Here is a 26,320-nt window from a genome sequence, read left to right on the forward strand (position 1 = left end):
AAAATAACATGCTCTTTTTTAACTTTGCATTTAAGCAATATTTCTAGCATTAAAAGTCACAAAAGTGCACTTTATATCAACTGGTGTTAAAAAGAACTGGTGCTACATGTACAGGTTATATGAATACCCAAATAATAACAATGTGTTTGTTTCTTCAAAAAACATTAAGTTTGTTTATATTTTATATTGTTTATATTACAGAGGATTTCTGAGGAAGTCTGCATTTTCACATATTTTTGCAATTACCTTTAGGTGGTTGTTGAACTGAAAGGTGTCTGACGATAACCTTTTAAAAATGCCTTAAATAACTTGTACTGTTAACACATTAAACAATTAATTCACCAATATGGTTAGTATAACTTCAGTAATAACAATAGCTTTATTATTCTATCAAAATTTAAAGCAAATCTCGGAAGCAAAAAAAACCCATTAAACTTAACATGATAAATGAAGCAATAGATTGTTTATTTTGTTTTACAGCATTGAGGGACTTATAGTAACAAGTGATAGGCTCCCAGCAGCACTGAAGGAATACAGCTGGAGCAAGTAATGATTTCATGTTAATGACTAGAATTTTTTTTTCCATTTTAATTTCTACAGTAAGGATTACACAAGCAAGTTAACGGTCACAAAAAAACAAAAACAAGAGGGAAAAGTATTTTTTGTCACAACCTGTTTTATACAGTCTATGGTCACAACACATCTCTTTTTCATAAAGGTAAAAGAGAGTCAAAGGACATTCTCACTCTTTGTGTTGTTATAATCTTTCTCACTCTCTTGCAAATAACAAATCAGGAAATATACATATCTGAGTACTTAATCTTCTATTTTCAACAAAAGATGATTACTAAAGAATATAGTAGGCTACCTTGTAATAGAGAGAACTCAATGTGTACCGCTACAGACAAAACAAGGCTTTAACAATGGAGAATTGAAAAGTTCTAAAACCTAAACATGCTCTGACTTTGTATTATTAGCTACTATTAGATCACTATTAGACGTTTACTTTGTAACAGACAAAGTTTCTTCTTTCTGAGCAGTCCCTGGTGATCCAGTTCTTTGTGTCGTATTTGGACAGGGTCCCACAGTGTTTCCTCTGGGACAGACAGTCAGGCAGCATCCCCTGGTCTCCCAGCTGTTCTCCATCCGCCCACCACCACTCCCCTCCCAGGAAGCGCAGGCCTGTCCAAACCTGAGAAACACAAAGTAAGTTTTGAGTCCCCGTTGTAAAAAAGGTTGTGACTGCTTTCATTCACCACTTATGCATGGTTACTTGAGGAAGCTGTAGTTTTAAAAAGAGCCTTTACATTTCAAACAAACAAACAACACATACCAATTCATATTTCTATTTCTTAATTCTGTCTTTAAATGTATTGCACCTTGACATTTTTTTTAAGGCTTTGAAAGTTTAATTCTTATTCGATCTGTCTACCATATTCTGTCTCAATGATTTCCACAAGGGGCTGCAAGATAAATCTGGGGGATTATGTAAAATTATTAAAAAGATTGTGTTGTGATTGTGTTTTTTGAGGAATATTTGATGTTTTTCTTTTTTCTTTCTGCAGGCCTCAAAAAATGATTAAAATAAACTATCAGATAAGGGGAAATCCCTGTTTGGTTGAACTCCTCGCAATATGCAACCTGACAAAAGTTTTCACATTAAAGTGTTACAAGCCAGCATCATTTGGAAAACAACTTGATTTGTTTCAGGCCACTGTTAAGTGAAAATGACCTCTGTTTTTTTCTAATGTGTTAACCCCTGCCACCCATTCTCAAACCTCATCGGTCGTGGCTCTGTAGATCCTGTCGATGACATAGTTAGACAAGACGTTCAGGCTCAGGAGGTCATAGAGGTATGTGCAGGGCTTCAAGGAGTCCTCACACTGGGTTCCCATGCCCCTGCAGTGCCTCAGGGCACCCTCCCATGTCTTGTTCTCATTCACCACCACCATGTCGTCATCATAGCAGACAAAGCTAAGCTTGTCGGAGCACTTGCTGCTGTGCCATGTTACATTTTCAAGATAAAAAGAGCCACAGTCAGCGGTGAGTGGCTCTCCGTGGGCCCAGTTTCTGTAGTCAGATGTCTGTTGTCCGATCCAGCTCCAGGTCTCACCAGCCTGTCGGTACAGTCCGATCAAGCCAGGTTTCTTTAATTCATCAGTGTTTGTTATGGTGATGGTGGCTAGGTCACCATCACTTTCATTCTTACAGTACTGAGAAGCGTTGTGCCAGTTAAGGCTATTGTTGTGATAGTAAGTGTTTTCCTTTTCTGAGCAGTAGAAATCATGTGCATCTGAACACGTCACACTGTGCCACTTTAAATCCTCTTTCACAAATGCACAGTTACTGCTGGGCTCTCCATGGGCCCAGTAGCTGCTCTGTGAGAGGTCGTCTCCTGAAATCCCCGTTCCACTTCTGAAACAAATATATATCTCGCTTAGAAATTCATTTTACCTTAATTTCACAATAATGAAATCAACATAAAGATCATTTTCAAACAAGGTAGGCTACTCACTTTACATTTATCCACTTCCAGACTGTGGCATTTTCAGGGTCTCTGAGTAGACCGATCCAGGCTTGTTGGACCTTAATGCCCACCAAAAACTTAGCCAGCTGGGATGTGTTCACTACGTTCCAAGTTACCAAGTCAATGTGGTTCCTCTGGCAGTACAGTCTCGCATCTGTCCAGTTCAACTTCTGAGATGGACAGTAAATTGTTATCCCTGTGGTAAATGCCTTGAGGCAAAGAGCAGCAAAAAACAGGCAGAAGAGCATGAGCTCAGAGCTTCTCTTGTTTCCCATGACTGGTCCTGTCTTCACGTCAAGTTAAAGATGGGTCTGTTTGCAGAACCCTTATAACCAAGTGCACTTGGTGTGGTCAGTGGCTGGTGAGGAGCTATCATTCTGCTCTTATAGCAACTACATACCTGACCACTCCCACATAGACCAACCCACCCATAGACACACCTCGGTAGATTCACTGACCACTGTAACCTCTCCACACCAGTCCAGTGTTACAATCCACATGGTGTTAACCATTACAGCATCTTTATTGTATTATTAAACTTTAAATTGGGGCACCACGGTAGCTCACCTGGTTGAGCATGCGCCCAATGTACAGAGGCTCAGTTGCCGCAGAGATCGCAGGTTCGGTTCCAACCTGCGGCCCTTTGCTTAGCTTAGAGCAGTGATTTACAACCATAGACTGTTAATATTAATAATAATTAATGTACATTCTATGTTCACAACCAAGGGTAATAGGATAAGGTTGGTGAGTGGCTTAGCTAATGTTATACATGAAAAAGAAATAATTATTAAATGAATTCTATTTATTATTTTTAAAAGGTATTTAAAATACATCCACATCATTCTTCTCAGCCTTTTTTGTTTTTTGCTCATCAAAATTTCCATGCAAATAAGAGACAACCAGAAGTCATTGGATCTAATCTACTGACTAGCATGCTGTATTACAGCTTATAAAGACACATAAATAGTAAACACTCAAAATGTGGAGTGGTAAAAATAATCACAAAGAACCACACTGTTGGCTTGGCTTCAATTTGCTCCTCATGTCAATGCATGGGGTACTTAAAAACAAATGATGAGGAAATTGTTTTTAAAACAAAGTGGACCCAAATGCAGTCATGTGTGGTGCAGTGAAAGGCTCTGTTTCTCTGGATCTGTAAGCGTAATTCAAATGTTCTAAAATTCAAAACTGTCCAGTCTCCATGCATTTTGGGGAAATGAGGCTGCAGGCAAATGACTTGATTTGAATCTTTTTAGTCAACATACGCTGATGTCCACATCCTTGTGCTGACCTCTGTCCATCTGGCTAATCTTACTTTGGTTTCAGCATGATGTCATGCGTTCAAACAACATACTTAAATTCTTTCAATTAAAAAAGTATCGCTGTGTGGCCGGGTTAGCTCAGTTGGTAGAGCAGGCGCACATACGTAGAGGTGTATGCCTCTGGTCGCAGAAGGTCCAGGGTTTGAGTCCGACCTGGACAATTTCCTGCATGTCTTCCCCCTCTCTCTACCCTTTCATATCTAGCTGTTAAAGACTGAATGCCCAAAACAAATCTTAAAAAAAAAAAAAAAAAAAAAGGTATCACTGTAATAGTGTGAAATGTTTCTATTGCAGTATGTTCAGTAAGACAGCAGGTGGCACCACAGCAAAAATGATTATAAACATTTTCAAAGCTTTATATGTCACTTCCTTTTAGGGAGGGAGTAATTTGGCCAAGGCAGGAAAAAGCAGAATTTTACTATATTAGGATGCAGCCTTGATGCATTAGTAAAAGAGGCAGCTGAAGGTTCCCTCTAGTGGCTGCTCCATCCATCCACCGATGTCTCCTACCAGAGTATGACCCAGAGGAGATAGGGAATAGGGTAACAGTGTACATATAGTAAAAAAATAAATTAAAAAAAGGCTCATTTTCAAGAACACAGAGATAACTGAACTGAGAAGAGAATTAGAATTTTTCAATCCAGCACAATCCATACTTACCTCTCCCTCTTTGACAGAGCTTAGTAGACTACACAGCCTTCTGGGTCCTTAGACCATTTGTTATTTACATACTTATTTATATTTATTACCCCCCCCCTTATTTGAAAGATGTAGACAGGAAATGGAGAGGAAGAGATTTATGGGGAGCATGCAGTTATATGGTATGTGTGTAGGATTCCCTTTTTTATTATTGCAATGCATAATTTTGGTCCATAAATTACTATGATGTCTCTAGCCTTTACAAGGATGTTATAACATATCACATTAACATCATCTCTCCATTTTGACAGTTTCGAGGTTCCATAGGACACAGGGAACAGATATGATAATAATAAAACAGGACAACTCAACAGCCCGAGGTTTTTCAAGTTTTATTTCTTTTTCTCATTACTCTTAAGCGGAGTTACACTAGCTCTGCCTCCCAGCGTCCTCTTTCCACTGGTGATTAAGCCTTTAAAACACACCGACAGGGAGATGGATACAGTAGTTACCATAGCACTGAGCCATAAGGACACATCTAAAGTGGCAGTGGGAGGTGGAGAGGGGGCACACAAACACAAATACTGTAACTAACCGATCGTCTCATCATTTAAGGAAAAAACAGTTGAACTCAGAACACTCAAACACACTGGTGCTGCTGCCTACGTATAATGTAGTAGAGCTAAGCACTGCGATGCTATGACTTGGCTATGGGTGTGTAAAAGAGATGGGAGGGTGATTGGGGTGGTCCCTTTCCTGACTTCCTTTTTGGACAGGAAGTGTCTACTCCTTGGTGTGCATGTACAGCAGCAGGTCAGCGACACGGTGGCTGTAGCCAAACTCATTATCATACCTGGAGAGAGTGGGAGCGAAAAAAAAGAAGAAAGAGAAATTCATTGTTTGAAAAGACAAAACTGTGTTTTTTTTTTTCTTTTCGTCTTTAGATTAACACTAACTTCCTGTTTTACATGTGAGACTGATCAAGACATTTGAAAACTAACCAGGAAATGAGCTTGACGAAGTTGTCGTTGAGGGAGATGCCGGCACCAGCATCAAAGATGGAGGAGTGGGTGTCACCGATGAAGTCAGAGGACACCACCTGCAAAACACGAGTCAGATATACTGTAGTGCAGCCAGGCACAGCTTAGGCAATACATCACCACATGCAAAATACAACCACAGTCAGTTACAGAGCTCATATTTTTGAATGTTTATTTCCATTTTTTAATATACAGGAATACATGTCAATATTAACCCATGCATCCAAATTAAATGTACAAAATTACCCCACATCACCCTATCCCCACAAACTTAAAATGTTAGTTCTAGCATTATTACTAGCTGTGTATTTGCTTTACAGTATATGTGAAATAACTTTGGGTGTTACCTGGTCCTCGGTGTAACCCAGCACTCCCTTCATGGGCCCATGTGCGGCCTTCTTGCAGGCTTCCTTAATCTGAGCGTACGTTGCAGGCTTGGACAGACGGCATGTCAGATCCACCACTGACACGTCGGCAACTGGCACCCTGAACGCCATGCCTGTCAGCTTACTAGAGAGAGGGGACGGACAAAAGAGAGGTATTAGACCTGTGTCACCTTCAGTTCTTGGTTTTTCTTACTGTATAAGCCCTTAGCCACAATTAGAAAAAGGTGCATCCGATTATTAAGATGATAACAAATGTGTTTGTCCTTACCCGTTGAGTTCGGGGATGACTTTGCCCACTGCCTTAGCGGCACCGGTGGAGGCTGGAATGATGTTCTGGTGAGCACCGCGGCCATCACGCCAGGCCTTGGCGCTGGGACCGTCCACTGTCTTCTGGGTGGCTGTGTATGCATGGACTGTAGTCTACAGAGAGGAGGGACGTGTTACACAAGACGTCAGTGACTCTGGCATACATTTGAGAATAAAAATACAACACCATATATGAAAAAGCCTCTGTCACAACAGTGGCTAATACTTTTATCTACTGTGACTTACCATGAGAGCCTCCTCAATGCCAAAGTTATCGTGGATGACTTTGGCCAGGGGGGCCAGGCAGTTGGTGGTGCAGGAGGCATTGCTATTGGCAGAAAGACAGACACGGTTACTAAGACTACCAGACTCACAGACACACACAAGTACATAAAGAAATTAAAAATGTACCTGACGATGGTCATGGAGGAGGGGTCGTATTTGTCCTCGTTAACTCCCATGACAAACATTGGAGCATCAGGTGAGGGGGCGGACACAACCACACGCTGAGCTCCGCCCTGGAGGTGAGACTGCGATTGGACAGGAGAGAAAAGACGGCACAGGTTACAAACCAGACCATCTGGCAGTCTGTGTGTTTGTTTCTGTAGATATGTGTGTGTGTGTGTGTGTGTGTGTGTGTGTGTGTGTGTGTGTGTGTGTGTGTGTGTGTGTGTGTGTGTGTGGGTGTACATACGGAGGCCTTCTCCACACTGAGGAAGACTCCAGTGGACTCGACAACGTACTTGGCTCCAGCGTCGCCCCATGGGATCTCTGCTGGCTTCATGCTAGAGTCAGAGAAAGAACACAGTCAGTCTGAGATGAAATGATTATCACTACTGTTTAGGAATGTTAAATGTTGGGGTTGATAAAGACAAGTAACATGAAAATATAACAAAAATAGAAACAAACAAAAAAAACAGCAAGTTACACACATTGAGAGAGAAGCGAGGGCTTGTTAGCAGGGGCGTAGCACAAAATTCTGGGCCCTGTAGAAAGGCATTTTCTATGGGCCCCTCCCCACATCCACAGCTATTCATTTGTAGCATCTTTTTGGGCCCTCCTCACATGAGGGCCCTGGGTACTCAGTCCCCTTTTCCCCCCCAGTCTGACGCCCCTGCTTGTTAGTACAGTACATGCTGTGCTTTCTAAATTAGTGTGCAGAGCCTCTCTGGATAATGTCATGCTAGTAATAAATAAAATTAAAACATTAAATTAACACATTGGGATGTAAAGTTTAAGAGCATGCCAAAGAAGTAGATGGATGGTGTGTTAAAATCAGGACACTCAAGGAGGGACACCTCAATATAGTGTAGTCAGTGCTCAAAGAGGAGCTCTCCTCTACAAACCTCCTTTTTGTTGGTGTTGCCTTTTGCAGAGAGGAGGCTCCATTACTGAAAGGACTAAAACAACTGCCAGTACAATGGCTGGAGGGGTAGCTATATGAGTGAGGCCCTAGTCAGCACAAAGCCTCATTCAACTCCATGAGCATGGAATTTACTTTTGATACTAAAGATCAGGAGGGTAAACTGGCTTAAAATACCTTGCCTTCAAAATGAAAAAAGTTAATATGAGTGAATACTTTGTTTTTCAATATCAACTTACTATCTTGTTACCTGTTATTATATGTACATATTCATTTATTTTCTGTGGTTTAGGTTGTTGTAGACATTTTTCAAAAATGTCTACAACAACCTATTTTTCAAAAATGTCTACAAATAAAACAATAAAAAGCATGATTCAAAAATAAAGAAAGCTTAATAATTCAAACTGAGCTCTTTGATTGCTGCTTCTATTACAGAGACCTCTCTGATATAATTCAGATTGTACTGAAGTAGCCCCTGTGAGATAATTCATCAGCTGGCCAGTTGTTGGCCTCCCTTAAGCTTGTTGCCAAAAGTTAACATTGACATCAACACTGCTGATATCTGTGCAGAAACAACCACCACCCACTAAACGTCATCCCTCACTTACCACTGGAAGACAGAGATGGCGTGTCCATCGACCATGAGCTTGCCATCTTCTTGGGAGACCTCACCATGGTAACGGCCGTGGGTGGAGTCATACTTGAACATGTAGACCTAGGAGACGGGACAGGGATGGGAAGAGGTTAATAACAAAACTTCATTGTAACACTATAGTATCTTATTTCATACACCTAACCTAAACAATCTTTCAATTTCCTGGGAGATTTGGGGAGTCCCGGGGGGTGTTTTAAGTCATCTGAATAAAGAATGACACCAAATGACAAACAAGATACTGAGAAAGCAACACTCAGAGAGCAAAACTGTTCAGGTATTAATAAAATGTATAAACTATGGACAGACGTTATACACTACTATACCATACAAATGTTAATAATTTGTAAGCAAGTATGTGCATGTAGGTTTTCTTACCATGTACTGCAAGTCAATGAAGGGGTCATTGATGGCCACAACATTGATGCCTTTCTGAAGGCAGGCCCTCAGGACCAGACGGCCAATACGACCGAAACTGCAGAGGGAGGGGGGTGGAGAGAGAGAGAGAGAGAGAGAGGGAGAGAGAAAGATTAATAATAGTTTTCAGGTAAAAAGGAGAGTTATCTGCGCTTCTGCAGACCACAACAATCCGGTGCAACCAAGGCAGGACACAACAGTATAAAATAGTTGTTTTAAGAAAATGGTGGGAAACTTCCTCAGAATGTCGAACAACACCGGGGACCTTATACAAATCTTCTGACAAATCCTCACACTGTGAAGTCATGTCATTGCAGACTCCAACATAACTTCCAGTGGTTTACCTACCATAGAGAAGACCTGCCCATTAATTCCCATCAGCAGAAAAAACATGAGGTCACGAGTTATTCCCCTCCTTTATTCCTGCAGCTCTACTGCTGTTACTGTAAGCTATGATTAATGCACATTAAAAGCTTTTATTGGAATTACTTTATTGTAAAACAGACATATAAGACTTTTTGTCGATCAGTTTGATATATTGCAAGGAAGGAATGGAAAACAACCATGTAACCACAGTGAAGAGCAGCAGATGACAGGGTGAACTTCAAACCTCCAACATGTAATGTTGTAATGTTTAATGTAACGAGTTGCAGTTCTCAAGGACGCACACACACACACACACACACACGGACGCGACAGCACAGTCTTTTTTTTTTTCTCCTTTCTCTCAACTTCTCCACCGTGTTTGGCACGTACCCGCTCGTGGTGTGAAGCGCGTGTCCACGCTATTCTCGCACATGTAGGGAACCTCGTGATTTAACCTGCAACATGTCAACTGTTTGGAAATTCTTCAGCGTGTGTGCAAAAGATAACAAGTTTGCAATATGCAACACCTGCAAGGAAAAAGTAGGGCGGGGAGGGACTACACCAAAAACCAAAATCAATTTTTTTTTAGTTGGATAAATTGGATGTGAAAAGCGTCACCCGGATCGTTGGTCTGATTGGTTGAAGGACTATCCAATACGCCCAGAGGCATTTGAGCGGCGTCCATTGCTGACGCCCCTTTGGAAATTAACTGTCAATGAACCTTTCCCAGACCCACTCTCAGTTACAACTGAGAAGGGTCTGGTGTCAACCAGGCTAGTCTCCCCTACCATGGTTTTGAAAAAACATAAGCGGGTTTCACATAAACAGGCAATTGGCTTCTCGTTCCTTGCCTTAAAAGTTCAATTCATTTTAACTTAGGCTGGCTACATTGCACGTGTAACGTACATGGAGCGGACGTTCCAACACTACGCTTTCATTATAATCAATGAAACTGGCTACACCGGGCAGAGAGCAGCGAGTAAACGGTGCGTAAACGGCACTCGACAAGTGTAAAAACAGGACAGTCTTCTTTTTATAGAAGCTCCAAAAAAACTGAAGAACAACAACAATCCCAAAAGCGAAAGCTCTCCTTCTCACCTGTGACTCCCACACCCTTTCGCCGTGTGTGCCCAGCAGGTGTAATCAGTCAAAACATAGATTCCGCTGGCACATACGCTCCGCCAACGGTCCGCATACGTTACGTGTTCAATGTAGCCAAACTTTTCGGGGGAGAGTCACCAACCCCCCTGGAAAAAAAATCCTAGGGGAAATTCTTATATCAAAATTCAGCATGTTGTTTTTATGAAAATTATTTGAAAACTATTTCACCCTCAGTGCAAATGCAGTTTCACCCCTCTGCATAAGCATTTACTAACCACCAGAACTTGTCGTGGAAATAGTAAACACCCATCCCCGAAATATGCATCACTGACATCCTATCCTAATCATCCTGAACCATCCTGTTTACAAAGTGTGTAAAGTGTGTGTGTGTGTGTGTGTGTGTCTGTGTGTGTGTGTGTCTGTGTTTCAAACTCACCCATTGATTCCAACACAGAGGTCTGACATGGCTGCTGCTGCTTGGGGGGGATTAAGTTAACTGGGGGAGAAAAGAAAAAGAAATCAATGACATTAGAAAGACAGCAGAAGCTACGGTTTGATGAAACTAACATTAAAATGCATCCAATCTCACTTAGTAATGTCCCCTAGCTGGCAACGCATTCAGTTAGATGACTTAACAATGCCAAAAATCACTGCAGCATAACCATGTGCCAACCATTCAAAGTATATGTGAGTGTTTGGGACTGAGACAAACTGCTGCCCTGGCAGCAGGAGGTGGCTTTAATCAGGTTAGTTAAGCCGTTGGCAATATACAAAGAGTGTGTGTGTTCCTTTGCTGTAACGTGACCATGTCAATCTGCCATTTTAGTGTGAACCCTCTATTCTTCAGTGTGTTTTCTGACCAGAAACTAGTTAGAAAATAGTTTGATATCATATAAATTTACTATTGTTAACATGGGCGCCGAAAGGGAAGCGGGCAGCGCTTTGGGGAGCAACACTGGTGTTGTCACAAGTTTATTAATCGGTGGGAAGATTTCATCACCGTGGCAACGTGCCCTAGTTAGAACCTGTCTTATCCACTGCCTTGCACCTTCCCCCTTCTTTTTTGTTCTTCGAGTAAAGTGAGTAACATGCTAACAGGAGACACACTGCCTTCATGTAGCTTTATGCATTTGCTCTGTGGAATAAATGATCCATCTACTTTGTATGTTGTTATTTCCTTTTGCGTGTGTGTGTGTCTGTAAGGTCTGTCCTGCAATGCTACAAAAACATGAAGAAAGAAAAAGTGGTAGCAGTAGCCTCACAGAACAGTATACAGGCGGTGTGACGCATTCGCACTAAAGGATGAAAAAAACACCAAGGTGGTAAAGCAGGTTGGTGTGCTCCTGAATTTAGTATGACAAGTGGAGCTGGGTAAGGGTTGAAGTTAGAATATCAGACTGCTGCTGTGCAAGGCAGTTATTCTGTGTATCGTAAGTGACGAAAAAAATACAGGCTGTCAAATAGCATGTTTTATGTGCATTCTGCTGCAGGAGTACGGACGTGCTACATCATGCAGGAACATGTTTAGCAAACAATGGATAAAAAGGGAGGGAGAAAAGTGGTCGGAATGTAATGCAACAAACAGAGACTTGTCTGCTGAGTGAACAAAGAGGAAGCCTGGCCATGACTCAACAATGTGACCTCCTTTCACCTCTTCTTTCTTCTCCTTCTCATATTGTACACTCATTCGCCCGTTCCTGCTCTCAGCACCTCCTCTGTCCTCGCCTCCTACTTTTCCAGCCCCCATTTTTCTAACAATTGCATCCCCTCTTCTTCCTTCCTTCACCTCCTTCATCTTCTAACTCCACCTCTTCCTCTCCTTTGCTGTCCTTGAACTGTCTATGCTAGAAGGGACACGCACTTATAAAGTATTTAGCTCCAAATTTATACCAACAGAAAACTACCTGAAACTTTATTTAGGATTACAAGTAAGCTATTTCTTAAAAATGTATCATTATATTTCCTTTGAGGTTTATTAACGTTCTACACATTTACAGAGATTTCTGTATGGAACATGTACCCAAAAACTTACTCATATAGGTGATCAGATATGATAGCTCAGTAGCATTGTCCAGGTGTTAGCCTAACCAGCAGCTCTGTGTGTGTGTGTGTGTGTGTGTGTGTCAGGCGCAGGTAGAGTAAGGCTAACACAGATTGTCCTTGAAACTAAGTGGTTGTCATTTTAGACTACAGTAATCTCCTAATGTGTGTGTGTGTGTGTGTTTGTGTGTGTGTGTGTGTGTGTGTGTGTGTGTGTGTGTGTGTGTGTGTGTTTGTGTGCGTGAGTGCATGTGTATGGGGAGCATGTAGGACACGCCGTCGATCTGGTGAAATGCATTGTGGGAGCACTTTAAATAGACTAAAAGGGTAACCAGATTAGGATAAATCATGTCTCTCATTCTCACACACACTCTAAAACATTAATAATAGAAGATAATCACTTGAAACCATTTTATCCTGGATTTATTTGCGTTATTAAGCACAAATCGATGTTGATGCCGACCTGATGCCAGTCAAAATCAATTTATTGACAGTCTGCCACAGTTTCAACTGTCAGATTTCTAACAGGGTCATTTGTAGTGGATACTTTTATGTGCCTATATTTCAGGGTAGAGCAGCCATTTTGTGCTCTGCCACTAACATCCATTATACAAGGTCAGCAAAGGAGAGAGAGAGAGGTAGAGAGAAAGAGGAGAGAGAGGATGCATACAGTATGAGCATGCTGTTCTCACATTTCTGTGTCTTTGTCTCTCCTTTATACTCAGTTCCCACCATAACCTATTGTGCATTCACAAAACTCTACAGGCACTTTCTTCCTTTGCTCTCTTTTGAAATCTCCTTCCCCCTGTCACCTCTGCACTTTAATACTATTTGTCTCGGTTGTTGGCTTTATCTCTTTATGCTAAACCTCTCTATTTTCTCTGCCCAGAGCAGTTGCCCTGGGTTTTCAAACTTAAAATGGCTGCTCTACTGACAAATTATACTACTTTTTAAGCAGACTGGGGCTATTCTGCTTCACTAAAGCAGGTGGAAAGTCTGGACAAAGACTAGTGGAGCCACATAAGAGAGATCTGGTGGGACTCAAACCAAACGATGTGGCTCCAGATGTAGAGAATTTTACAACTTGACTTTTTCACTGTGCACAGAAAATAATAGTTTTTAATTAGTTGAGTTGAATGCATGTTTAAATAACCTGTCTTATGAAGTATTGGACTACTATATGGGGCAGGTGCACAAGCGTGTCTGCCTGTACAGTGTGGGGCTTTGACTAATCAATGGGAGAAGAGAGAGGGGTTACACCGGGCAGCCAAAAAAAATGAAACACTGGCGCTGCAACATCATACTCTACTGTGGCACCCCTGTTCAGCTTCCAAATGTGCAAAATATGTTACTAATTATCCCCCGTTTTTATATCGAGAAACATTAAAGTTTCCATGTGCAGTAAACTTTCTAATGCCATCTCCATAGCCAGCAGCTCTTCCCACTTCTCCACGTCACAGCTCTGCCTCTTTTGACTGTAGACTAATCAACCCCTGATCTGGATTCAGCGCACACTCTGTGGCAGCACTCACCCAGACATGTCCCAGCTCATAGAGGCAGCATTGTGCAGAGCAGAGCAAGAAGTTGCATGCTGTTAACTGCAGTTTGCAATCTGCTGACACTCATTAAAATGTAGGAAGAAGAGGCAGACAGACGGCCAGACATGTGAAGGGTAGCCAATCAATTTCCATCTCTCCGTTCAACCTTCCTCCCTCATCCTCACTTCTTACTCACCTCCCTGGTCTATCAATCTCACATCTCCTTTATCACCAGCTTGGGGTCAGACCGAACCTACGAGTCACTTGACAAGGGGTGGGGCAACAATCTCCTCTTGTGATTGGTTAGACAAAAGGAGGAACGGCTGGTGAATATCACACCTCCCCTCCCCTTTACCCCACCACCAAAACTAATCATTAAAATTCAACACCCTACCTCCCTCTCCCTGTCCTCGCCACTCTTTGTCTGTCTAGTCCCCGTCATTTAGCACAACCCTACCCTCCCTCTGAGCTGCGACCTATTTTCCTCACATAAACACAGAGTTTAGGGGGGGTGGTGGTGCAGGACAGGGTCACCGTGCCTGTGCATATACATGTGCACCAGAGGGACCACTGGAGGGAAGATGACTCATAACTAGTCGACCAGAAAAGGACAAAGAAAACAGGGTGCATCCGGTGGTCAAATCTTTAAATTGTGACAAAAATCTGTTGCAAGAATAAAAAAGCAAGTGAGAGGAGAAGGCTTGACACAGCATTTCACTTCTGCCAACACCTCCTCTGATGTCAAGCACCAACACTTTGTCAAACAAAACGCTGATTCTTTGTTTCTCTGTAATATGTCAACAGTCTTAGTCGAGCATTTGGACAGTGGGTGGGCTCCAGTCTAAGCCTTACATGGACCTGAGTTTTGAACAGCGCAGGCTACTGGACATCTTTCCAACAGTATTAGGGTTGACATACAGATAGGACACAGACAAAATAAACTATTCACATAATTCTTTATGGTGTTGTTGTGAGTGATGCATGCTACTTATTTGGTATATAGAGCGGCTGTTTTCTAAAGCTGTTACAGTTTAATAGTAAAACTTGGAAACAGCCTGTATTCATGTCAGGAGAGGCTACGTTTAGATAAAGATGGTATACACAGTCTTTGGGTTGCCTCAGTTTGTGTAATAATTGGAAATTTGTTAGTGAGAGAATGAACTCACTGACTCTAACATGCTTTTCCTGCCCACTAAGCCACTCCCCCTGCCTTCCTCCATCCTCCTCCCTTCTTTCAGTGTCTTTTGCCTATTTAAACTTTCCTCCCGCTTTTTATCCCTCTGCCACACCCTCTTTCTCTCCAGTATTTTTCCACTGCAGTGGGTGATTGGCTAAAGGCCAGGCAGACTATCCAATTAGGTAATGTTTTCTCTTCTTGCCCGCCTCTTGGTGAAAAGAAAAAATCAAATGCATTAGAGACTAAACAATAAATGCCAACTTTACAGCCTTAGATGCACACACATTAGTGATGAAGTGGAGTCAAACTTTTTGTGTTCAACTTCAATGAACTTTTCTCTTGCTCACCTTTTATTCTGCCACCTCTGTAGCAGTATACCTGCTGCTTCCTCTCTTTTTATAGTCTGAGCGCTGAGGCAATGTCACTTTGCTGCCGTAAACTAGTCAGTTAAATGTCCAACTACATCACATCACCAGCCACACACATGCACACACAACACCACAGGCTGTGTGTCCTACTCAGCAGGCATGGTCTCCTGCTGACAGTTACAGACAGATAAGAAGTTCACTGTTTCTATTAGACAATTCACCAAAGTCAAAGTATCTTTACTGTCCCTTACAAGGAAATTGGTTTGCAGCCAGGATGTATTCGCCCGTGGCAAATTAACATGATAAGCAGACACTGAATTTATAATGCGAAATAGCTTTCATTATTTCATAAGCTTTAATAATTAATGATAAGAATAGATACAGATGATGATGAGCAAGGTGGTTTTTATAAATGTAGCAGTTGTATGTATTGCAGTTCAGCAAAGACTTATTCATGTACAAAAATGGTGTGCACACACACCTGCCATCATGAATTAGTAGGTGTGCTGTATCAAACTGCAGAGGATTCACACACACACACACACACACACACACACACACACACACACACACACACACACACACACACACACACACACACACACACACACACACACACACACACACACACACACACACACACACACACACACACACACACACACACAAGCTTGTGTCAGTAGCTAGATGACAAATAACCTTCCTAAGGCTCAGACCCTGTCACTTGTCTCCTCTCCTCTTTCATGTAGTAGTAGTAGTACTGTGTAAGCTGCGTTTGCTACCTTCCTCATATCCTGCTTGCTGTACAAAAACCTGCACTTTTGAATAACTGTATAAAAAACTGAGCAAAACTGATTTGTTGTACAAGTAAGGGCCTTTTATGTGTCAGTTGTGTATAGCCTTCCCTACTGTAGGGTTTATTTCCTTAAATTTGCGACAGTGCAGAGTGCTGAGTCACTCTGGAGTTCCTTCTCTCTTACACACATCCTGGACAAGATGGCTGGGTGATAAGTCAGCAGCAGAGCATAATGGAGTTCTCGGCCTAAAAACAATCACACGCCTTTAAGTGGAACACCTGTGTTAATCTAGGAAAAACAAGTGGTAAATCATAACCAACTCAAAAACAACAAATGACTTTTACGTAAATTAGTCTCATGACAAAATTGGCTTTTAGCAGCATTGATTATTCACTGACTGCAGGATGAAGTACACTAATCTTTATTAAAGCCCAGCAGCCTGCTCTATAGTGTGTACCAGAGGGAAGAGGAATATTGTTTGGCATGTCCAACATGAGTAGCATGCAGACGCTGATCTAATGGAAGAAGAAAAAAGGCCTATATACTTCTTACAGCAAGCTCCTGACAATCCAGTCCACATCTATGACCAATGTAATAGAAATTGTAATAGAAATAATCCTTGGTAGGTGGGAATAACAGATCCTGTGTGTACTATTGTGCTCTAATCTCATTGGCTAATAGCTGGTAACACAGTGACTGACATTTCAGACATTTGGCCGACACACTGATCTGCAACAAATACAAGAGCAGAATGAATGTCCAAGTAACAAAATAATTTTTATAATAATGCAATTTGCAAATGCATTGATAAAACTAGTAGACTAATTTCATTTGGAGATCTTAATGCAATCACTGTCATTTTAATATATGCACTAGACTGGATCTGGGACGAGAAACGCCCGCTCTAAATAAAGTTATACATGCGATTTAAAAGTCTGTTGGAGAAATAAATCGAGAGGGAGGTTATTATCTTAAATCATGACAAATGGCTGTTCATTTTCTTCCAAAACTATGACCATAGAGTATGAGGTCTGGCAATACAGCTTTGACTACAATAGTTAGCATCTTCCTGGCAGCACTGGGCCTATTATTAGTGAACAGAGACGTGCACAGACATTTTGGGCGGCAGGGGCTCAAGGAAAAAAAAAAAAAGGTTAAAATTGTTAATAAATAATTATTTATTTGAAACAAAACATTAAATATATTAACACAACTCTGACTAATAGCTGTGTACATGACCTCAGCCATCTTACCTGGACATATTGGTATCTTTGCTCTTCTACCTGTTTCTCTCAAACGGTACAGTGTATAATTGTTTCATTCTTATTTTGTGTTTGTATACAAAAAAAGGCTTTCTAAGCTTTCTCTGTATAAATACCATATATGTTCACTAACTAGTCTAAAATAAGACACCTACTTAGGCTTTCAGCTAAAATTGCAATCAGCAGTGTTTGATAGATACCAGACTGAAATCTATTCTGTTTTGAATGTGTGGTTAACAGTTTTGACAGCAGTGTGTTAGCATTTGAACAAAGTGCTGTAAATCTACAGTGTTGTGCACGTTGTGGTTAAAGTCATGGGATAAGTGTGTAGAGTTCTGAAAACTGTGTTCAAGCAATGAAAAACGATCTAGAGTTTGGTCCACATGAACTGCTGCTGTGCAGACTGTAGTTAGAGTTTTGCACGTGACTCCAGTTGTGCCCACTGTCGTTTAGCAATCGAAAAAAACTGTAACAACTGATTTTATTTCCCTTGCGCAATTGTTCAATAGATTTAATAAATACTCAACAAAATAATCAGTTAAAACAGAAACTTTTTAGTATTGACCAGGTTCATCACAAACACCAAAGGAAACTGTTTTCTATGCTACTAGTTTCAAGTATATATTTAGAATAGGTGACAGCACCAAGGAGAGGGACAATGTTTCACTAAGAATTTGTTTATTTTGCAAATGGCAATAAATCATTTTAATTCTTATAAAAAATCTCAACAAAAAACTTCACACTCACACTGTTACTGCAATTTTGTTAATTTTACAGGAAAAAAACACTGCACCAATAATGAATCATAAAGAAACAGATGAGGAGCCCACGATCCAAATGATGAAGCTGTTTAACGCAGGACACTTTTTTCATGTGCTCAATTTAGAGATTTTGGTCTATTTTGCTTCCATGTCTTCTTTTACTCTATAATAACACTTCCAAAATACACATTTAGATGATATTTGTTTAGGCTGCATCTGTAGATTTCTTCTATATTAATCTACATATTTAAACCTAACATTTAAGGGGGAAAAAACTCTTAACTCATTAACAGTGCCTTGTCAAATGTATGCATATTAGCGCATTTTAATTAGTTAACGCCTCATTTGCATATCAATGTTAATGAGGACATTATTAGACGCAGATTTTACTGTAGCTGTTCACCTGGAGTGTCTCCATTGAGTACAGTACATTAGTCTGTAGGGCCATGATGGGCTGAACCTTAGCTAACTTATTTCATTAGCTAGGAGCTCATGCATGTTAGCAAGACACAGGCTGAAGTTAACCATTTGTTTTGTCTTCCGGCTAATTAGCTGTAAACTCGAGGCACTGGCTGAGTCTTTCGTTCATCACCACTTAGGAAGGTTATATGTCATCTAGTTACTGACACAAGCTCACAAGTGTGTGTGTGTGTGTGTGTGTGTGTGTGTGTGTGTGTGTGTGTTGCACACTGCTGAAGAGGAGACGCATCGCAGATAGAGAGAGAGAGAAAGAGAGAGAGAGAGAGGGGGGGCGACCTGATGTTTAGAATGTATAATTCAATAAATACATTAGTTTGATAAAGAAGCTGTCTGCTAACAGGAATATATATATATATATATATATATATATATATAGCTATATTCATTAATTTAAAAAAAATCAATTCAAAAAGGGCACTTTCTGTCGAGGAAGAAAAAGGGCAGGTGCTCAAGCCCCTTTTGATGTCTATGTGTGCAAGAGCCTGTTGGTGACCTTCAGTCATCCAGAGCCTGAGCTAATGACTCCCCATCCATTGGGTACAGTGGGAAGAACCCTTTTTTTTTTAATATGGTAAGGAGTTTGAGAATAAAGATTAGCAGCGGGTCAGCATCACTACAGCAGCTCTGGGCCTGCTGGGACCTTCCTCAGCTGCAGTGATAACCTTCAACAGTGAGACAAGGTCGGACATGGCTGCATCTGCATGTACCACACCTACATCAAATGACTGGAAGTAACTGCAAGCACATCGTCGACTGCCACAATGAACAATACCGTATTATGTACTTTATTATTAATTAATAATACACAAGGTTTGAACAAGGTTGCAATTTTCGTTTTCAATTTAAATGCTTGTTGTAGTTAAATACTGTATGGCTGATTAAGTAGCTTAATAAGTTGTAGGCTACGTTAACTTAGCGCAAGCAGGCCTCTTTGCAACCCGCATCAACAGGTCTGTCGAGTCAAACTGCGACACAATAATGCGACACTGCACTGCCTCTATGCCCTTCAAAGCCATCCCAGGAAGGCTTTCAGCACGCCTCTCTCATCTTTCCACATGCAATAAAGCCAAGGTTATTCATCTGGTCCGTTTCGGTTATTGCATCACTCTGCTTCCAGTCATTGCATTACTGGCGCAACGACGACAGACTTCATCATAAAGACCAGGGGAGGCACGTAGCTTCACCTCCATTCACGTACACTCATTCCCCCCCAGTACAACGGCTTTGATTAAACAGCTCCGTATATGTATCAATTTACAAATTAACAGCAAACCAATTTTCATTCAAACTACATATAAATATAGGCTACTGTCAAGTATCTACGGTGATAAACGTTGATATTGGTGTTGGGTTACATAACATGGAGACTAGGCTAATCCACTTCCGCAAAGATGCAGAAATGGGAGCTGCCAATGTCACGTTACTCGCTCAGTAGGACAATTTAGCTTCAGATGAATTCATTATGAATTGACCATAATTAATTTATGCAGATTGTCTGAACCTTGTCGTTTTAATACTTCGGGGTGTTTACAGCTTTAGTGGATTTTGGTGTCGGCTATCTGATGCAACGAAACGACTCAGAAGGACATTTTATACAACGACCGGGCTCTCTCCAGACAGCAAGGCCATGGCCGCATCCCCTCCCATCCTCGCTGTTCTCTTCCTGTACTGATGTAGCGTGCATGCTGCGAAGGAGGCTGTTAAGCAAATCCAAACGCTGAATGAGCTTTAAGCTTAACTTCCCGTTATTCCACAACCCACTTTCTCATCCTCTCGCCTGTCTCTCGCGCACAATCGCCACTTTAAACGGTTAACGTTACGTGGCTGATTAAAATAAAGCTGGAAATTCAATGGAAAGGCAACAGGATGGCCGCTGGCTTCCGCTAGCTAGTCATTTACGGCTTTTAGTTGTGTCAGTCTCAGGAAAATGTGCCACATAAATACGTTGTATTTAACAGTGAATGTGAACAAAATTAAAACGGCATTAGCAAGTTTAGTTGGTGTATGGCAGGCATTTGTGCACCGACAGATGAGGTGGCATTTGAAACTGTAGTAAAGGCTGAATCGTGTGGAATAGTTTTAAAGTCCTCAGTTTAAAAATAATGTGTGAATTCTAACCGTTAGAATGGCGGGCCTGAAAAGGTAATACGTTGTGAGGTAAATCAGTGTTGCGGCTTACCTGACGGCTGATGCTTCTTGAGTCTGTGTGCGCAATCCACAGTGCCGCCGTCCGCTTTTATACAAGACACGTGTCTCGGGGAGCCTGGTCGCCACGGCGACGTGACGTCATGTCATCCTATCGGGCTCCATTCTGAACGGGGGACTAGTCACGGCTGCCATAGTAACTCGAGGGATGAAGCACTGGTCTGGTTAACGTATTTTTCACTCATAGAATATACCCTAATATTTACTAGAGAGAGAAAGAGAGAGACAGACAGATACGGGGTAAGAGAGACAGAGAGACTGGCAGGATGCCAACGTGGAACGGGTGGGGGGATGATGATGCATTTTGTCCTGTTTCAACCATGGCTAGCCCACAGAATTGGTCACGCGCATGTGATGAAATTCTAGGGAAGCAGAGCTTGATGCATGGACGACCATTATTTACGTAGAGACCAGAAACTAGCAGCTGTAGATTGCAATAGTCAAAATAACACAGTATTAATCAGTAGGCTGGTCGCTCTGCATGTGGCAGGGTGCTGTTGGACTGCATGGCCTATACAAGCACATGTTTTATAACCAGGCCCCCACTGTGCATTGATCTGTAAAGGACTGCAGTGTGTGTGTGTGTGTGTGTGTGTGTGTGTGTAGGCTATCCTTATTGATAGATGGAGCCCTGTTATGTAAGAAGTCATGAAGCAAGCATCGTTCCCATGGAGTCAAGCTCTTCTGCTGCTAAACTGGAGTGAATAAATGGGCTTAATTATTACAATATAAAATAAAGTAGATAATAAAAATAAGACTATGCATAAATACTTTATTAAACTTAGGTTGAATGGTTGTATTATGTCAAAACCTCTCCTCTCCTCTCCTCTCCTCTCCTCTCCTCTCCTCTCCTCTCCTCTCCTCTCCTCTCCCCTCGTCACAGCACGTGTCAGACTGAGAACAAGCCTACGTGAGGGAGGATGCGTACAGTAGTGTAACATGGGGAAATCCCTGCAGTGCAGAGCAAGTAGGAAGGATCGCTCGTTGACCAACATGATTTACATTACACACACTGCACATCCCGTCTAGCATTTCGTCATCTCTACGGATGTAAGAGAACGGGTCATCTCTTGATTGGCGTTTGATTTCCGCATTGTAACGCAAGCTTCGATTAAATATTATATAGCCTACCGGTAGGCCTATCATATAAATGGTAGTTAATAAAATCGTTTTATCTCTGTACAACTAGTTTATATTATGAGCTATCCTAGCCTATGCAGCTTCTCTATAAATATTCTCTGGACAAGAAGTTAAAGTATGGCGCCATCTTCTGGACAAACCACCAATCTGCACACCAAGATTGGATTGCAATCTTCCTGTTTAAATTAGATGTTAAATCGAGATAAATAATATATCTAATATATAAATAATATTCCGTGAAGCAGTTTGTTGCTAAAGCAGCTGGGTTATTAAATGTGCTATCATTATGTATGGTCTGACCTCGCACTGTCTCACCACTACGAAGAGGCCTTATTGTAATATAAACAGCTCTGTACAAGATGAAGGAGGTGAAACAGTTAGTGACTGCGATAATGTAAATGCACTGGCTACAATGTCTGGAGGTACAGATGTGGGTATGGCCCATGGCTGTCCAGGGTGCTGTTAGGTTAGAACAATCACCTTGTCTGTTACCTTTAGCTTTAAAAAACGGTTTGTCCTTGATTTCCTTGATTAAAGTGAAGCAGCTTCACAGTTGAAACTCAAAATGCATATTTATTGCATACCACACTGGTCAGGCAGGGTCTTGGTGTAAGTATAAGAGCAGGGTGATGGTGTCCACCGTCTGTCTGTGTATTTTGTCCAATATTCCCTATTTTTCCTAAACATAAAAACAAAAAATGACAACATAGCCTAATCACTGGCACTGTGAAATGGTACTGGAGGATGAATGAGGAGTGATAGTCTTGATCCAACTTGAGGGTCATGCAATTTATTCTTTGTTCAACAGGGGGCGATCTTGCCTTTACAGTAATACTGTCGTATGAGGGAGCATCAATTGAGGGTTAGTGTTTGTGTCTACTCACTTACAGTTGAATCTAATGTGTTAATTAATGTTTCTACTATCTAATGACACATATAATAAATACATAATAAAGCAGTGTCTAATGAATGCAAAAAAACTATCTATATCTAGCTATTCCTTTTATTAAAGTGACTATATGTAACTTTTCAATATTTCTGAAACTGTGTAATGTTCAATCTGATAATCTTAAATGACCTTTAACAGCAAATGAGACTAACATTGAAAAGAACGCTATTTTTATATAGTTTTTATTAATGCCTCTGACCGGGTTCTATTTTTCCCGCGAAGTCACAAAATGATTTAGACACCGCTACGGGCACACATTCTGAGGGGTCACAGATTTTGGCGAAACACCGGAAAAGCCTGTTAGTGTTTAGTGAGTATGCAGGTAAAAGGTAGCAGGAGGTTTATATAGGCCTAATTGTATTTTTATTTTATTTTAGAAGTTATCTGCTGTAGTTATGGCTGATACTGGGGCAGGGCCATTACAAAAAAGAAGGAAATAAATAAAGAGCTAAAAGCTATAAGGGAAAGTAAAAGATGACACCGAAGTCACACTCGGTCGGACTTTCAACAGATGGAGACAATTACGGGATTGTAAATGATTCAAAAACTTCCCGAATTGGCCCTTAGATATGTAATATGTCTATTTCATTCATAAAATAACTTTAGATTGTGCGATGTGGTTGTACGCCAGTAGCTGACATTAAATTATTTCCCCCTTCCATTTAGCGTGGACGTTTTACTCCTTTTAGTCCGTGTTTGCGTTGGCCTACTATTTTCTTTTCCCTTGTCCCCCTGTAGTTGTGTAAAGCGTGCTTGGGTTTCATGAAATGCGCTATATTAATCAAAGTTATTATTACGTTGGTTGCTACAACAATCTCCCAATGCTTTGGCTCGTGACCCAGGGACAGTGATACCCGGTTTAGCTCACGATACATCCAGGCTAAGTTACCGTATGCAACACTTGAAATGCAACGATGCATCTGTAACTTATTCTCTTATTGTAAATAAATGATTTTCTGTCTGAGCAAAACATTCATCGCAACTACATGACTTCCCGGTAACGCTAACTAAGTAATACAGCGGGTAATACAGCACCGTAAAGAAAAAACCTTTACGACAGCAGGTGTGGTAAAAACACTACCGCTTTTGTCCAAAGCAGCCGCTAGAATCAACACAAACTGAAAGTTACATATAGCCACTTTAACTGCAACCATATCTCTTTCATATATGAATTAGAATGAACTGTAAATAAAGAAGTTCTGATAGTTCATATATACATACACACATATATACACTGTGTCATAGGCCTATGTGCTTTGTTTGCGTTATTACTGTAAAAACATAGTTTAGGAAATCTGTGAATTACTGCTTTTAAAAAGTTTTAAATCATTTAACATGTTTGTCAGGGAATCTGAAAAACTGGTAGCAGATAACAATTTTATAACTTTTTCACAACTACACTTTTTAAAATTCAAAACAGACCGTTTTAATCAATCCTGAATGCTTCAGCCTCCTACCTTACCAGGAAATAAGAAAAGAAAAAAAGCAGTTCATAGTTTATTTATCTGTTATGACATGATATGAGGAAATATCCTTAGTGCATTCTTTGGCTTTGGTTGCCATTCATGAAGTCAAAACCTTTCTTTGTTATTTTTGGTTATTTCTTTCCTCCACACATCATAGGTTGTGTCTTGGAACGGAAAGCACCTGTGTAGCAGAACAAAGTATTTATTGATATTTAAACTTCCTTATATAAACCGTCAGCTGAAATGAGCCACTAGCCAAATGACAAATCTCTCATATACACCTCCTACCACTACTTAACAGGAAATTTAGGTCTGAGCAGAGGTGTGTGGGGGTGTCTGCAGATGTGAACATATGAGAATTCAGGCTTTCCCTCATACACAACATTGAAAAAACAAACCATTTGTCATTATAATTCAAACTTTGAAAATAATTTCCACATGTTCCAGTTATGTCATGTGTTTAATAACCAGAGCATTATGCCTAATTTTCACGTTTACATTACTCCATACACATATGATTATATCTTGTATAGTTTTTCTTCACATTCTCAACCCACTGAAAGTGATTTAAGACAACCCTAATGCTGTGAGCTTGAACAGTTCAACACACTGAGCCCATGGTACCATTAAAACAACCTCCTGACCCCCTCAGGCAGAGAGCTGGCCCTCTCTGATAATATTTTCATAGGCTGTGAATTATAAGTGTTTAAAGGGGCACTAATCGCAGAGTTACACTCATGCCAAGAGCTGCTTAGCATCAGTAAACCACAAAGTCTGGATAGAGAGCCTAGAGGGCCAGGTTTTAGCCAAAGTTAAAACATTCATTATAACAATTATATTTTATGGCATATCTGCCTTTTAAGAAAGTATACAGTGGAAAATAAAAGGAAAGATGGGAAGGATAGGGAATGAAATACAGCAAAGCCATCTTTAGTCAGATTTAAACCTTTGACACCACGTATACATACAGTGTGGGCCTGGGGCTGCAGCATTTCAACATTTTTCCAAACTTTCTGGCAGAGCTTGAAAATGGTGGCCAAATGGTGAGAGAGACCGCTCGAAGGTAGAGGTCCTGGCTTGAATCCTTGGGCTGGCTGAGTAAGTTTCTCCCCTCTGAACAGCTAACATCAAGATTTAACCTCCAGTGTACAGAAGATTTTAAATGCCCAAATGAAAACACATCAAACACAGAAATGAAGTAAAATACAATACACATTAGTTGTATTTAAAATAGAATGAATAGTTTTTCATTGTCACGTAAATTTCCCATGCCACATAAAAATCAAATCACAACACAAAAAACAAAGTTAAGAGGGGTATTGCATTTCAATGTTGTCCAGCAGAGAGCAGCGTACACCTGCCAATACTATTAGTCAGTTTAGTTTTCATAAGGGGATGCAAAGGGAGCCTTTTCTTTTTAAAGTTATAATCGCGGCAGCACCCACAGTATGTTGATAAGCAGGAATTGCAGAGATTATAGCAAAGATCGGAAAAAGCATGGGCTTTAGTGAGTTGAAGAGCGAGTCTGCTGCGTTAGCTCCGCCTTCCCTCTCTGGTGGAACAACCACTGCTGAATGATGAAAAACTAATGAGCAATAAATGTGCATCGCTTGTGATTTTTCAAAGGAATGTTGTCACAGACAGCCAGTTTGAATACTGCAAAACATTTAGATTTTTATCATTGGGCCATAGGCTAAATCACCACTGGGATCCTCTAAGATGAATTGGTTGAATTCTGACAGCTAAGTTAATTATTAGTGTTAACTGTAACTGGTGTAATGAAGGAGGATAAGCTAATGCTAAGTGATGGTACTGTATAGAGCATAGGATAAAGATAGATGCCACGTCTCCACTTCCTCCCACTGTACAAAAGTGAAGCCAAAATATCCCGGATACGGGCGCCGCCATCTTGTTATTTTGGAGCCAGAGTCCACGCAGTAGTTATTGGGCAGTGGACCTGCAGTATTGAAGTCCCGCCCATATACCCATATACCAATCACGAATCAATCACAGCTGTC

General features: G+C 40.9%; 1 protein-coding gene across 1 annotated transcript; it reads right to left on the reverse strand.

Moving 5' to 3' along the window:
* Positions 1–4,863: 4,863 nt before the first annotated feature.
* Positions 4,864–20,772, reverse strand: gapdhs (glyceraldehyde-3-phosphate dehydrogenase, spermatogenic). The gene is made up of 11 exons (XM_028581635.1): positions 20,722–20,772; positions 10,556–10,615; positions 8,614–8,710; positions 8,192–8,298; positions 6,915–7,005; positions 6,632–6,750; positions 6,467–6,548; positions 6,183–6,334; positions 5,876–6,038; positions 5,490–5,587; positions 4,864–5,341 (listed from the first exon to the last, which is right to left on the reverse strand). The coding sequence occupies exons 2-11, from the start codon at positions 10,582–10,584 to the stop codon at positions 5,272–5,274; spliced, it is 1,008 nt and encodes a 335-aa protein (XP_028437436.1). The 5' UTR covers positions 10,585–10,615; positions 20,722–20,772; the 3' UTR covers positions 4,864–5,271.
* Between the last annotated feature and the right edge of the window lie 5,548 nt (positions 20,773–26,320).

The sequence above is a fragment of the Perca flavescens genome, chromosome 6, assembly GCF_004354835.1.
Source record: "Perca flavescens isolate YP-PL-M2 chromosome 6, PFLA_1.0, whole genome shotgun sequence".
NCBI lineage: Eukaryota > Metazoa > Chordata > Actinopteri > Perciformes > Percidae > Perca > Perca flavescens.